Source organism: Tenrec ecaudatus, chromosome 7 (genome assembly GCF_050624435.1).
Source record: "Tenrec ecaudatus isolate mTenEca1 chromosome 7, mTenEca1.hap1, whole genome shotgun sequence".
NCBI lineage: Eukaryota > Metazoa > Chordata > Mammalia > Afrosoricida > Tenrecidae > Tenrec > Tenrec ecaudatus.
In genome coordinates this window covers 70,697,981-70,712,043 of record NC_134536.1, presented here as the reverse complement: position 1 = coordinate 70,712,043, position 14,063 = coordinate 70,697,981, and the positions used below count along the sequence as shown (strand labels likewise).

Sequence of the window (14,063 nt, the reverse complement as noted above, 5' to 3'; positions counted from 1 at the left end):
ACTAGCAAATAATCAGAAGATATTTCTTAAATTGAAAATTAAATTTATTATAAAAACCAATTTTGATCTAAATTTATTATTTGCAAATATAAGAATAACAGAAAACTTATTCAGGAAGGAAGATGAGCTGTTAGGTAATTAAGCAAGTGAGCTGTTAGATAATTAACCTCTGTCATTGAGTCTGTGAGTTACCAAATTAGAGGTGTTTAAGTAACAATGAAAGGTTAATAAAGTATTAGTTTTCTAATGAGTGAAATATTTGCCTTCTAGGGAATGTTAAAAATATATACCGAAAAAGCTTTACTCTTGAAAGGTTTGTATTGTAGATGGTATATTTCTAATTGGGAATATTTAAAAGTTGAATTCTTTTAAAATTCAACTAAATACTTATCTAAAGGGTTACAATGAATATTTTTTTTAATCTGTTGGCTTTCAGTTGTAGCCAGGAAACTTTTAAAGTATTTATCTATTTGAAAAAGTTCAAATAGCAGTGGCTTGAATTTATTTTTAATGATCTCTCAAGCCAAATGACTTTTTCAATTCAGTAAAAAGAAAATTATTAGATTATTTCTGTGAAGGAAAAGTTGTTTTCATACAAATATGCTCTAAAATTCATAAAAAGTAAAACATTTTAATGGAAACTGGTTTAATGTGCAGAAAATCCACCTATTTTGAAACAAAGGTATATGAATATCATTAAATTGCTAATTAGATATTTGAAATTTACCATTTCCATCAAGTTGACTCACAGCAACTTGCCCTGTGGGTTTCTGAAGCTGTAAATCTGAGGGAGCAGAGGAGAGAGCTTCATGTTTCTTTTGCAGAACAGCTGTTGAAACCGAACCACTGACCTTGTGCTTAATATGCTACACATGTAGCTCATACGCCACCAGGGCTCCATGGTTGAGATTCCAAAGCCCAAAACATATTCACCTCCATGGAGTAGTGACCCCAAGAGCAGGGGAGAACTACCCCTGTGAGTTTCTGAGATTGTTAACATGTTATGGGAGTCGAAATCCAATTTTGTTTGTTTGTTTGGACGTGTTGTTCTGGAGAGTTGTTCCCTTTTTCTCTTGTTCTAATGTCACTGCAATCCAGTCAACTGCAGCTCAGAGCGACCCTGTAGGACTGGGTACACTGCCCTCATAGGTTTCTGAGTCTCCAGCCCTCTGTGGGAATAGGAAGGCTCATCTTTCTCCGTGGAATGACTCTTGGCTGTGAACTGCTCACCTTGCAGAGAGCAGCTTACTGCTTAGCCCACCAGGACGACTTGTTAGAAATGCTTAAGTTTTAATCATAACAGGAATTGGTTTTATAATACAACAGATTTGAAAATCCGTTTATTTTTTCTTCCATTAATGTCTTTTGAATTCCATCCAGAATAGATGAAATATACTTGTTATCCCCCCATAAATGATCAAAATGCTTTCATATTTTTAAAAAAGTAGGATCGATGCATATTCCTACCTAAGAAGATTATGACTTTTCTCTACAAAATTGAATATTGAAAAGAATTGAAGGAATAGCAACCGATTGTTTACAGTGGATGCAGTAATTATTTTTTGTAATAAAATTGGGTCATCTGAATGAGAAATTACCACTTAAAACTAAGGAAGGAGCAGAAAAGAAAGATTTCAATAAGATAAATGAGTAGCATTATTGTAACCTATATGTTGTACCTCTGTGCGATAAGATGCTGAAGATTTCTTTATAATGACTTTTATTAATATATGAAATATGTTATTCTGAGGTGAACATCACATAAGTAAAGCAATATGGAACAGTTGTGTACTTAGAACTGAAGCAAAGCAAGTAATTTAGGTAATTTTATGGTCAATGCAGATAAAACTAAATTTTAATACACTTTCTTAACGACCTGCTTGGTTTGGGCCTCTGAGGTTGCCCACTTCTAATGATTAAAGATGTTACTATTTTAATGGTCAAATAATAAGTGAGCTTTTTTTATTACACAAATTTCAGGGTAATATCATTTAGGCGGTTGTGTCTACCAATACTCATGTTATCACTAAGTAATAAATGGTCCAAGTTTAGTTCTTCATATAAAATCCAAGAGCTCTAATTTCCTTTTATTTTTAGGTTTCAGCCACAGTTGATCCAAAATATTAGAAGGAATAATCTTTTGAATTTAAGCAATATACTTCAGTTATCCTTATTATGTTACTGATTTGTACAGGGAAATAAGTCTATACAAAATCTAATATGATTTACATCATAACCTTAACTACTGCTTGGTCTTACCTTCTCTGTAAGACTTGAGTTTTTTATTTGAAAGCAGTGGCATGACACCGAGTTGCTCAAACTTATAAGCCTGCCAATTTTATTCTAGGTGCATTTTTTCTTATCTGTTATTTAAATACAACATTAAAAATTAGTCTGTCATAATGTTACATAGGAGGGCAAAGGTTTGCGTTTCTGCTCTTTTAGTTCTGATATTATGCTCATTTTTTTAAAAAGGACTTTTAGATATATATTTTTTTCAATTAAATGTTAGCATCTTCCTCCAATTTTACTATTAAATTAATGCCAGAAATTTCCTCAGTAACATTGTGCACCTGGCTTTTAATGGAAATACTGCTAATATATTTATGACTATGAACATGTGTAAAGAGAAAAAAAATGCCAAAACTGGAGAAAGGGTTTATGTTTTCTCTTTGCTTGAAAATAATTTGATTTTTCATAACAGGATAATGTATATCCTCCTTGTTCAACATTGTTTTTAATATATGTATAAGACTTAAACATGAAGAGGTGTTTCTCAGATACAGAGATGCTAACATTTTGATATTTACATTTTATTAGCACTTTCTAGCAAATCTCATTTCCTTTACCAGTGAGATCCTACAAGACTCTACAGAGTTTTCAGCTAGGGGAGAAAAAAACAGAAAGAAAAAGAAAACCTTTCATTTGACTGGTCTGGGAATCTTTAGTTCGTATTCCTGAGTGATAAATATCTGATATCCCGTGACGTGTCAAATAAACTCTGTGGTGATCAGAATGTCTCGGGAAATATAATTATTTTTATTGGAAACATCCTTATTTGTAAACACCCCCCCCTTAAAACTTCCATTTACACTGTTGTGTATCCTTGGGTTAAATGTGTATCCTTGGGTTAATGTGACTTCTGTCTTATGGTCAACCATAGTGGAGAGGGGGGAAACCTCTCTCAGTATTACAAGGTCGATCTATGCCAGGATCCATTTCCCCCAAATGTAATAATAATGTTGGAGGATAAATGTATACACAGGTGGGACTCAAGTGAGATACACGTGCAACAAACCTTTCTTAATAACCTTGCTCTTTTTTCACTTCTGTTTATAATGTTCTATAATTTAAAAGTTATGTAGTTTGAATGTTAATAAGTGTTATAAGTATTTGTTAACTAACCCTCTGTGATTCCCTGTATGTTGACAAATGGCTTTCAATCCCTCCTTAGGAGGCAGACTTTGATTTGTAAGGGCTACGTAATCAATTCTGTCTCTGTAATGTGGGAGCTTCTGGTGATCGAAATGCACTTTGTTTTCTCCAGAAATCAAAAATCTCCACGTATGACAAAATGTGGGCTTTCATGAGCAGCAGGAGGCAGTCCGTGCTCGTCAAAAGTAACGAAGAAGGCATCCAGCGCGTGCTCACCTCCGACTACGCTTTCCTCATGGAGTCCACGACCATCGAGTTCGTCACGCAGCGCAACTGTAACCTCACGCAGATCGGCGGCCTGATCGACTCCAAAGGGTACGGCGTCGGCACTCCCATGGGTACGTTACGTTACGTGGCAGCCGCGTGCGCGCGGTTCACCGTGTCACTTGCGGTCAGAGGAATGTAGGGCAACCATGTGACTTTACAAACCTTGCTTCACAACATGCAGGAGAATACTGCCTCTTACCGTCTTAAAAAGGGGGAAATTATTTGGAGTCTGCCTCTAAATAGCTAAGAAAAAGGGACATTTGATTTGTAATTCTGAAAATGTCTAGGATCCCACCATCCTATAGTTTAATTTGGGAAAACATTAGCAAACATGCAATTTCACGGTTATTTTTAAAAAGAATGATTACTAAAACTTATATCCCTACCAGCCTCTGCTGCCCTGCCTTCCCAGAAACGTGTCCTCATCCTGTTGGCACTGCTGGCTTTGTTTTTGGTTTGGGTGTGTTTTTTGGTACAATGGTTCCTGTACTCCTTGGGTCCTTGCCTCTTACTTGCTGAACAAGGGAGTACTATATTTGTAAATTCTAATGTATTAAGATTTATGCAAGGAAAATCATCACTTTTAGAACCAGGAAAGCATGATTTTATTTGATATTGAATGTAATAGACTTGTGTAAGTTTATAAGTATAGTAAGAATTGAGCAAGATTTATGAAGAATATGAGGAATTTGGAGGATACAAAAAAGATTTAAATGATTATTATCAGTTATATAATATAACTCATAATTTCAAATTTTCCAAAATACGTCAACATTTACCTAATACAAAACCTTATACTTAAGTGATTGTGTGTGTTTATTTGCAAAACAATATTTTATACACACTTTTAGACTAATTTAGGTATTTCAAATGATGGAAATCATGGGAAGAAAAGATGCTGTTGATTCATTAAGGAAACTCTATTCTAGTTTATTTAAATAAGAAAATGATACATTTTTAAAATAATGTTTTTTGTGTCTTTTTGGTGGATGTTTTGTGGCAAATTAGGTTGCTGTTCAATTTCTCCACAAATTGTTCAGTGGGATTGGCTACTTTTGTAACATGGCATAGATAAATATTCTCATTATTTCCTTTCTTATAATTCTCCATCCATGATACTAGTTTTCCTGTCTTTTTTTCTATGAATTTAAGCCATTTCTTCCTGGTTCAGTCATGGTGGACAAGAAAGAGACTGTAAAGGACCTGATTTGAAAAATGTGGGTGAACCAGAATGAAAACTAGAATGGGAAAAAAATGACAGTTTTCAAGTCCTTGAAGACACATAATTTCCCTTTTATAAAACAAGGACAGGGTGCACATTGCAGGCAGCTAAATCTCAGGACTGGCAGTCATATCCACTGAAACCGCCTCAAAGGTGGCAGCTGACCATACCCTTTGATGCCCTCCGCACCTGTGGTACAAACCATTCTTCCACATCAGGCTCACCAGGAAGGGCTCGCTCCACGAGCTCACTGCACCTCGTCAGAACCTTCCGTTGCAGCACTGACTCATATTTTATCCCAATCTTGTTACCATTCTTCTACTCTCACGTTTTACAAGTTCATGTTTGTTCTGATTTTTCTGGATTGGCTATACGTCAACCACATCTCATATAAGGGAGGGGATATTCCCCCCCAAAACAGCATATTTTCCCCAAAGCTAAGTATTTAAACACTTTTTACAAAGCAACCTCATCATCTTCAAAGAACTCTCCATTACATTAAGTGAATTTGTCCAATTTGCGATTCCATTTCTGCAAACAATTTTCAAACTTATGTTTGGATAGCTGACAGTACCTCCCTCATTTTATTCTTCACCTCTTTACTATCCTTCCATCTTCCTCTTCATTTGTGGCAACAAAAAGAAGTTTACGGTGCAAAGTCAGGTGAGTAAGGTTCACAGGGCAAGAGAGGCATGCTGTTGTTTTGCCCAAAACTGGCAGCGCTCAGATGGCTGTGTGATCAGGTTCATCTTTGCGGTGGCAAAACCAGTTCCCTATCTGCCATAAATCAGTCCCTTTTTGTTGCACACTGTTACATAATATTTTCAGAACCACTAAATCAGCGGTTCTCAACCTGTGGGTCACGACTCCTTTGGGGGTTGAACGACCTTTTCACAGGGGTCATCTGATTCATAACAGTTGCAAAATTATAGTGATGAAATGAGAACCACGGCTCTAAATGGAAAGCTTGACTAACAGTCTGACCTGGTGGAACAAACTTAAAATGCCCTACGAGAAGACATGTTTATCTGTTCTGGAAGTTGATGAGTGTCCAGAATGAGACTTGTCATCAATCGACATTTCACCTTTTTTGAAATGAGAAAACCACACCTACACTCAAGTTTTTCCCATAGCCTTGCCTCTGTACGCTGTGTCCAACGTCACCACAGTTTCTGTGACATTTCCCTGAGCAGGAAACAAAATCTCAAGGCTGCACAGGGTTCTCTTAAAAACCGAAGTTCGAGTGACACTACGTTTATGAAAAAAATTCACTGTGACCAGAAAGAACCCAAACTCTGAGCAAGTTGCTCAATGCTCGCCAGTCCGTTCAGTGAAATTCTGTTTTTTAGGGTCCCCTCTGTGTGTGTGTGAGAGACCATTTGGCCTCCTATTGACATTTTTACAGGTAATGGTTGATATTCTTTATTTTGTGAATCGAAATTATTATTACTATAAACAGGTAACATCAGGGAATCCTCTAGTCTCAACAAGTCCAATAAGTGTGACTTTTGCAGAAGGTAAAGTTCTGTTCTTTATATTTATTGCCTTCCGTCATAATCCATACATTGTGGCTCTTCTAAGAATGGTCGGTAGTAGCAGCCTGGCACTATCAATTTCTGGTCTCGGGTTGGAAAAGGGTGGGGTTTTGTAGACTATTAAGTGCACCTGCAAACTAGTGTATTTGAGCTGGGTTTCCTTCGTTGCCTCTGGCTCCCCTCAGATATATAGAAGCCGATAGCTGTATTGTGGATGGATGCTTACAACTTTAAAGACCCCAGGCACTAAACCTTATGGATTAAATGATGCCAATTTACCTAGGAGGCCACAAAACCAATTGATGAAGGGTTTTGCTTTCTAAGAATTTTTCATAACTATGCCATCTATATACTTTACTCTATCTTTGAATATATGCATACATACATACACACATGTGTATATATAGATCCACCTATTTGCGCACACATACACTCGCATAGCTATAGCTAACCCTTCATAAATAAATGCATGCCTACGCACATGCCCACTCCTTTAGTCATTTTAGCTGAGGTAGAACTATACATGCCATACGACTACTGCATGCTGTTTCCTTGTGCACACCTTAGTGATGCCACTTATCTCAGTCAAGCTGTGCACACTGCACTTACATGTGGGGTTACTCTTCCTTTTCCTAAAAATGCCCAGGAATCTCTGTCTAGAGAGCGATTCTGCCACTCCCACCCGTGGTATGCACTAATCAACATTTATCTCTCTCTATATATACACTATTTTTTATCTTTTCGTAAAAGTGAGATCATACAATAATTGCCCTCTGGTGACTGAATTATTCATTCATTATAATGTTCTCCAGGTCTTCCACATGATTAGATATTCCAAGGACTCATCATTCTGTTGTGGTGTACAATATGCCAGCACCACATTTTATTCATCCATTCATCTTTTGATGGACACATGAGCATGGAGATTGTTTTTTGTTTTGACTATTGTGAAAAGTGCTTCAGTGAACATAGACATGCAGATGTCTACTCCTGTCTCTTTTATTAGATCTCTAAATATATAACTAGAAATGGAATTGCTGGCTCATAATATATTCCTATTTGTAACTTTTTGTAGAAGTGCCTACTATCTCTCACAGTGGTTATACAATTTTATAATCCAATCAGCAGTGAGTAAGGATTCTAATCTCCTTATATCCTCACAAGCCTTTATTGTTTTCTGTTTCTTTCCTTTTATAAAAAAGCATTGCCATTTTAGCTGTGGTGAGATAATCTCACTGTAGTTTTGATTTGCCTCTCTCTAATGACTAATGATTTTAAACATCTTTTCATCTTTTTGTCAGCTGCTAAATAGTTTTGAGACACAGTGAACTTTTTTATCGTTCCTTCCTTATTCTTGATCCTGATAGCTGAAATATATTGACATACTTCATTAAGGAAAATGAAAAATGAATATATATTAATTATGTATATTTATGAAGCATTTTTAAATACTGCCTAAGATGTTGGATTTTAGTCTTGTCTTACTGAGAAGATGATAGAGCTAAACCCACTGAAAACTATAAGGTTTAGGGTGTAGGGCTCCTCTCCCTTTATCAATTTAACACTTAGTTGACCAGATTAGCTTTTTATCTTCTTAAGAAATCTGAACTATTGTGAAAATAGTCACAGGATATTAATAAGGTCAATTCAGAAGAAATGTATACAAGTTCATTTAAATTATATATTTCAGATTATGGTAGTATAACAGTGTGAATACAAATGATAGATTCATAACTTTTTCAATTCCTAGAATTTTAATATGAAATTACAGGCCTTCCCTTAATATTATGTAAACTTGCCCACTTTGAAAGAATTGAACCCATTCCGACTCCCAGGAAATTCTTCATCATAATCATGTTCACTTGCTGTCCTGGTAGCTTTTAATGAAATGACAAAGCTTTGGACCTTTTTTGCACTAAAGCAGTTTCGCAAAGGATGCTACTACCCCTGAAGTGATCTAGGGGAGCGATAAAAGGAGATACCTCCCTTTATTTAGGGTTATGGTGCTAGTACAAAATGTTTAGGTTGGAAGCTCACTGAGTAATTTAGTTTTTCCTGGAAAGAGGTGGTAGGCCAAATGAGGTCGGGACCCTATGTACTTACTGAACAAAGGCTAAATAAGAACCTTATGCGCCTGTTCTGACTCACCTGCAAATTCCAGTTACAAGCTTGGCATAATAGTACTAGGTCATAACTGTAACCTAGAGTCTGTCTACATCTTGACAAAATTCAGTAGGAGATTGATAGGATAGGATAATAAATAGAATAATTTCACATGGCAAATACTTTAGGCTAGGAAGCATATTCTTTTTGATTTCTACTACCAGTAGGGTGAATTTAAGTTTTTAAAATGTCTCTTTGCAATTAAAATAAGATATTTAATGAAGTTTGCACATTTTGTTTTAACCTAAATCTGAAGTAGATAAATTTGAACACAGAGCTGTAGTTTCAAAGTATCATTACTCCACTCACTCACCTGCTGGTATGGTAACATGCTCTGTCTCTTACCCAGATAAATATATTCCTATGTTTTGTTCATTTTGGTGACATTACTTTTTTAACTTTGAAAAAGATCTTATTTACTCTCAAATTAGCATACATTTAAATATTTTCAGACTCAGTGCCTTATGAGAGATCTTCAATTCCTCAGGGAATATTTTCAAAGGGTGATCTGGAAAGGGGTATTTCACCCCTTCCCTCACAACGTTTACTACCAAGGAGAACGGTTTAAAACAGTGTGTTATGATTTGCTATTTTATACCCATCTAGGGCTACAATATCTCGTGTGGTCGAATTATAAAGCATTCAGCGACTAACCAAACCATCTTCAGTGATTCATAGATTAGAAACCCTATGGGGGCAGTTACATATAATTCTATAGAATGCCTATGAGTCATAATTAACTTTATAAGAGTGAATTTGACTGGGGTTTTGGACAGAAAATAGCATCATGGATTATATCTCTTTACTCATAAAATACGTGTTTATTTAATAAACAGTATGAAATAAAACTCTAGTATTTAATGAGATTCTGATTTTCCATGGACTATTATCCAGCATCATAGTCTACATATCCAAAAGACTTAACAAGCATTTGCCTTTTTTTGCCATCTTTGCTTAAAAACTCAAAATCTCACTACTATAGAGTCCGTGCTGACCCATTGCAATCCTATCTGACCAGATAGAACTGCCCCCAGTCAATTTCTGAGACTGTAACTCTTTACAGAACAGAAAGCCATCTTTCTCACCGACAGCAACTGGTGGTTTCAAACTCCTGACCTTGTGACCAGCAGCCCAACACGTGACCACAACACAACCAGGCTTCTTTATCTTTGCCTAATCTTTTAGAATATTCTTTATATTACATGGTTCATTAGTTTAAACATTGCTTAATCATAAAGCAAAAAGAAGAAGGAGACAAAGAAGAGGAATAAGAAAATGGAGAAGGAGAAAAAGAGAATTTATTTGGTGTAAAAAATATATTGGAGACACATGCACTTTTCTTAGGAGTTAAATAAATACATTTATTTAGGTTTGGAAAGTTCATATCAATTCCAGAAATAACCAGGATTTTAATATTGTGTGATCTGAAGGAAGAGCTACCTTTTCTTTGTTATTCTTGGCCCAGGCTTTCGGATATTGACATGAAGGCGTATGTGGTCCCAGGCGGAATATTAACACAGAAACTACTAGGAGTCTTAGACAGTGGGAAGTCAGAGTTGAAGACAGTACAACATAGATATTTTTCCCTTCAAACAACGTGTACCCTTTTCTTTGTCTGTCACACCTCCCCCTGTGTGATTCATCCAGGACCCTGCCATCACCACTCATCACCCAGCATGATGATTACTGCCCCCAGTAAGCAGTAAGATTGCTGAATGACTCCGAGAGAAGCTATTTAATTAGGAAAGCTCTGTTTACACAAAAATATCTTAGTGGAGCAATCAACAATGAGGTGAAGGTAAATGCTAAATAAGCATAAGCTGGTTTAATTAAGTTAGGGTGACATTAAGTCACGTTCATGTTTTCCTGACTGCAGCATGTTATTGGAATGCGGCATTTACAGGAGGGTAGGCAGGTGAAGTTGTAGGTGTTTTTACCCATAATAAATCAACTGAAATTCTTACCCATTCAAAAGAACATGCAAACAAACTAAAAGACAAATGAAAACTAAACTAAAAGCCAACGTCTGAGTGGAGTAAAATCAAAACAAGCAAATTAGACAAGATTTCATTAAGGAATGTATAACATGTGTGAGTAGGTGCAGCCTGGCATCTCATTCACCGCAGTGGATCATCTATCGATCCTAGCAGAGAGGGTTTTACTTAATAGTGCTTTTGAGGGCACTGCGTCTCTCTGGCTCCCGTGCTGAAAGCCTTCTTTGTGCTCTCTCTGGAATGGTGCAGGCCGGCTGCACTTCAGGAGGAGGCCCACTCAGCGGTCCAGAAAAGAGCCAGTAGGGCCAGTTGGTAATATTTTGCTACCTGGGTTCAATTTGGTAGAAATATTGTATACTGACTAGAAGGTCTAATGAAAATTATTGCTATTTTTAGCAAAGAACCCACGGCATGCACCCTATGTTTATTAGCTTCCTCATAATGTTTGTGACTTGCATCTTGTATGAGACAGCTGAGAAGCAAAGGAAGGAGATTGTGCCCATGTCCATCTGCATTGTTGGTGGTGCTGGAATGTAATCTTGATTGGTTTCCATTTTGCTTTTGGTATTAACTATTAATTGTAAGTTTCTAAGAGTCAGTGAATAGTTCCTTCTGTGAGGAAACCCAAATTAATCATAGTCATAGAATTACAGAGATATGTGCTAGCCATGAAGTCTGTAATAAAATAAGTAAAAATGACATAAATAATTTAACTCTATTTCTAATTAAATTAAATTTATACATGATTTTACCTCTCACAAAAAGTATGTGCAGATTTTATTTTTATGATTTTATTAATTTGGATAAAAATATTAGAGGGTATTTCAATTTTTTAATTAAATTTTAAGGTTACTTTTACAAACTAATATACTAGATATTAATTTGTATGAAGTAGCAATTATCCTATGTAAATTTTATCTCATTATAATGCCCTTACACATGATCCATATAAAATTAGAAACGATAGCATGGGTGGCATTATGGCTTTTGTTGGTACATAGGTGGCATTTTGACTTGTAAACCGTGGATTTTCTCCCTTTAACTTCTGTTTTCACATATGAAATTCACTGAGTATGTTTCTGTATTAATCTTTATTTGATGAAGTAAAAGATGTAGAAGCAGTATCAGGGAAGGCATGCTGTTTGTTGAAAACAGATGCCAGTGTTAATAAAAATAGAAGGGAGTGTAAGAAGCATAATTTTCCCTGTTTTTCTCACCATCCATTTCTAGCATCCCCAATTCATCATATAATAAGTACTGTAATGTTCATCATTAGAGATGCATAAAATCATCGGCCTTCAGTGTTCAGCTTTAGTGAAATGGATGAATACATTTGTCTTCATTAGTTGAACATAATGCACAAAAATTGATGCAAATTATTCATCTTTCTGTAGGTCAAATCTTCCATTAAAATGCATTCTATTTTTTCATTGCAAAAGTACGGTAATTTTTAACATTGGTGAAGTAATTTTGCAAGGATAAATCTAGACATAGTAATTTTTGGAATGTGAATTATTTTCTCAAAAAGTAAAGTTATAAGAATATATACACTTGGTCCCTGCCTAGATTTCATGTCACTGAAAATAGATGAGAGTCTCAGAAAGCTATAGACTCTGTAGTCATCACCACTCGACTCTGCGTGTTAGACCCCAGGAAGCCTCCAGAAGGAATTTGATGACTTCCAAGCATCAGTGTGAATAGCCTTCTTTGCAGGTACTGGCCAAACGGTGTACAAGAAATACACGAGTGCATGATTCACCTAAAAACAGAGTTATTTCTTATAAATATGCAAAACATTGGGCCACCTAACAAATTTAGTGTAATTGCTTATCGTTTAAACATGAATGTAAATTATATTTCAAATTGGTAAATGATAAACGGTTCTGTCCAGTCATCTTTGTGTGTAGCGTAGTGAGTGAGATCAGTGAATCAGGCTTGTTGGAGGCAATAAACAACAAACACACACACACACAAAGAAAGTAAAAGCGTAAGCAGGAGTGAAGCGTATAAGCAATAAATGCCTAGTGATAGTGAATTACATTCTTTGTTGCTATGTGATAGGTATCTTGTCAACATGCTACACAGAGGATGTGACACTTTAGTTAGTTATTTTATGGGTAAATCTTACTGCCATCTTGGTTTCCTAAGTCAAAATCCTTAGCCTCGCTGAGACTTAGTATATGTTAGGCTCTTGAAGAAAAGGCATGGGTCCCTGTATGGCATCCTGCAGATTCAGCAGGGAGAATGAGAATCCAGTCTACACCAGTCCAAAGCCAATTGCCAACCATTCTTCCCATGGTACTCTATATTTCTCTGCAGTGTCCAATAATCCATTGCTGCACAAGTATGGATAAAAAAAGTTAGTTTCTTTTCTACATAAACACTTTTTCTCAGCCAGCAGCCATGTATCTCTCTGAGCCTTAGCCTTTCAAGCCACATGTTCCCTTGACCTTGATCTTGTTTTCTTACGTGCTTGGAAGCCTGGCCATCGATCTCACTGCCTCCTGGTCTTGGTGTGGCTCCCTGGTCTTGGTACTTCTGCTGCCTCCGGCCCTTCAAATAGGGATTCCGTTAGTCATTCACTGGTGGCTCCTCTTACTTGACAACCTTGGGGATCTCTGTTCCTGCTTCTGAGTAGACTGTCATACCTGAGGAATGGCAAACTGACCAAACCTGACTTAGGATTCTGGGCACATTATTTGCATGGTTGTACCCAACCATTTTATAGGAATTATAGAAAAATGAATATAAGAGCTATTAATAATCAGCTTCACTTCCCCAGAGTTGTGGTAGGTTTAAACGTATAATTTTATAATTTTTAGGGTATGTTACTCAGAGCAGTTACATAATAAAAATATTTAAAATATCTGGAAGAAATATATTGTAATAATAGAAAGTATCTATTAATGGCCTTTGAATCTCTGTAGTTTTTCAAAAAGTTATGTACAAGAATTATTGAATTTATTATAGGTAAGCGAGAGTTAGGATAATGGCCCATTGATAACTAATTAGAAATGCATTACTACAGAATGTAATTGGGATTTTACCATTGAATATTTTTTAGTTAAGTAAACATCATTTTGGGGAAAGAAGGAAACTAATATCTACTTTGTGAAGATAAGTCAATTTCTGATTTCAAAGATTACTTAAACGAGTTATTTGTTATTTCTTCAAGTCGTCCTGGAGTAGTTGGTAAGCAGAATCCAGGCTATGTTAAAATCGCCATTTCTAAGATATGGCCATTTCCTTCACATTTGGTTCATAAGCAAACATGCTATCAGTCTTCAAGCTCATTGGCTCTGTAAAATAATGAATGTACAATTTAAATAAAGATGTTTGGAAAGACATTGTACACAAAAATAGGAAAAGTTACATAGTGTACCTCAACAAGGGTCTGCTCTGAGAGACGGAATTTCAGTAAGGTCCGCAACAGGTCAAATTGCAAGG

General features: G+C 36.1%; 1 protein-coding gene across 2 annotated transcripts in view; it reads left to right on the top strand.

Moving 5' to 3' along the window:
* Nucleotides 1–14,063, top strand: part of GRIK2 (glutamate ionotropic receptor kainate type subunit 2) — a 754,817-nt gene that overhangs the window by 715,184 nt on the left and 25,570 nt on the right. For both annotated transcript variants that reach the window (XM_075554727.1, XM_075554725.1), the window contains exon 15: nucleotides 3,548–3,773. In XM_075554727.1, coding sequence (XP_075410842.1) covers nucleotides 3,548–3,773 — 226 coding nt within the window. The remainder of the gene's footprint in view (nucleotides 1–3,547; nucleotides 3,774–14,063) is intronic.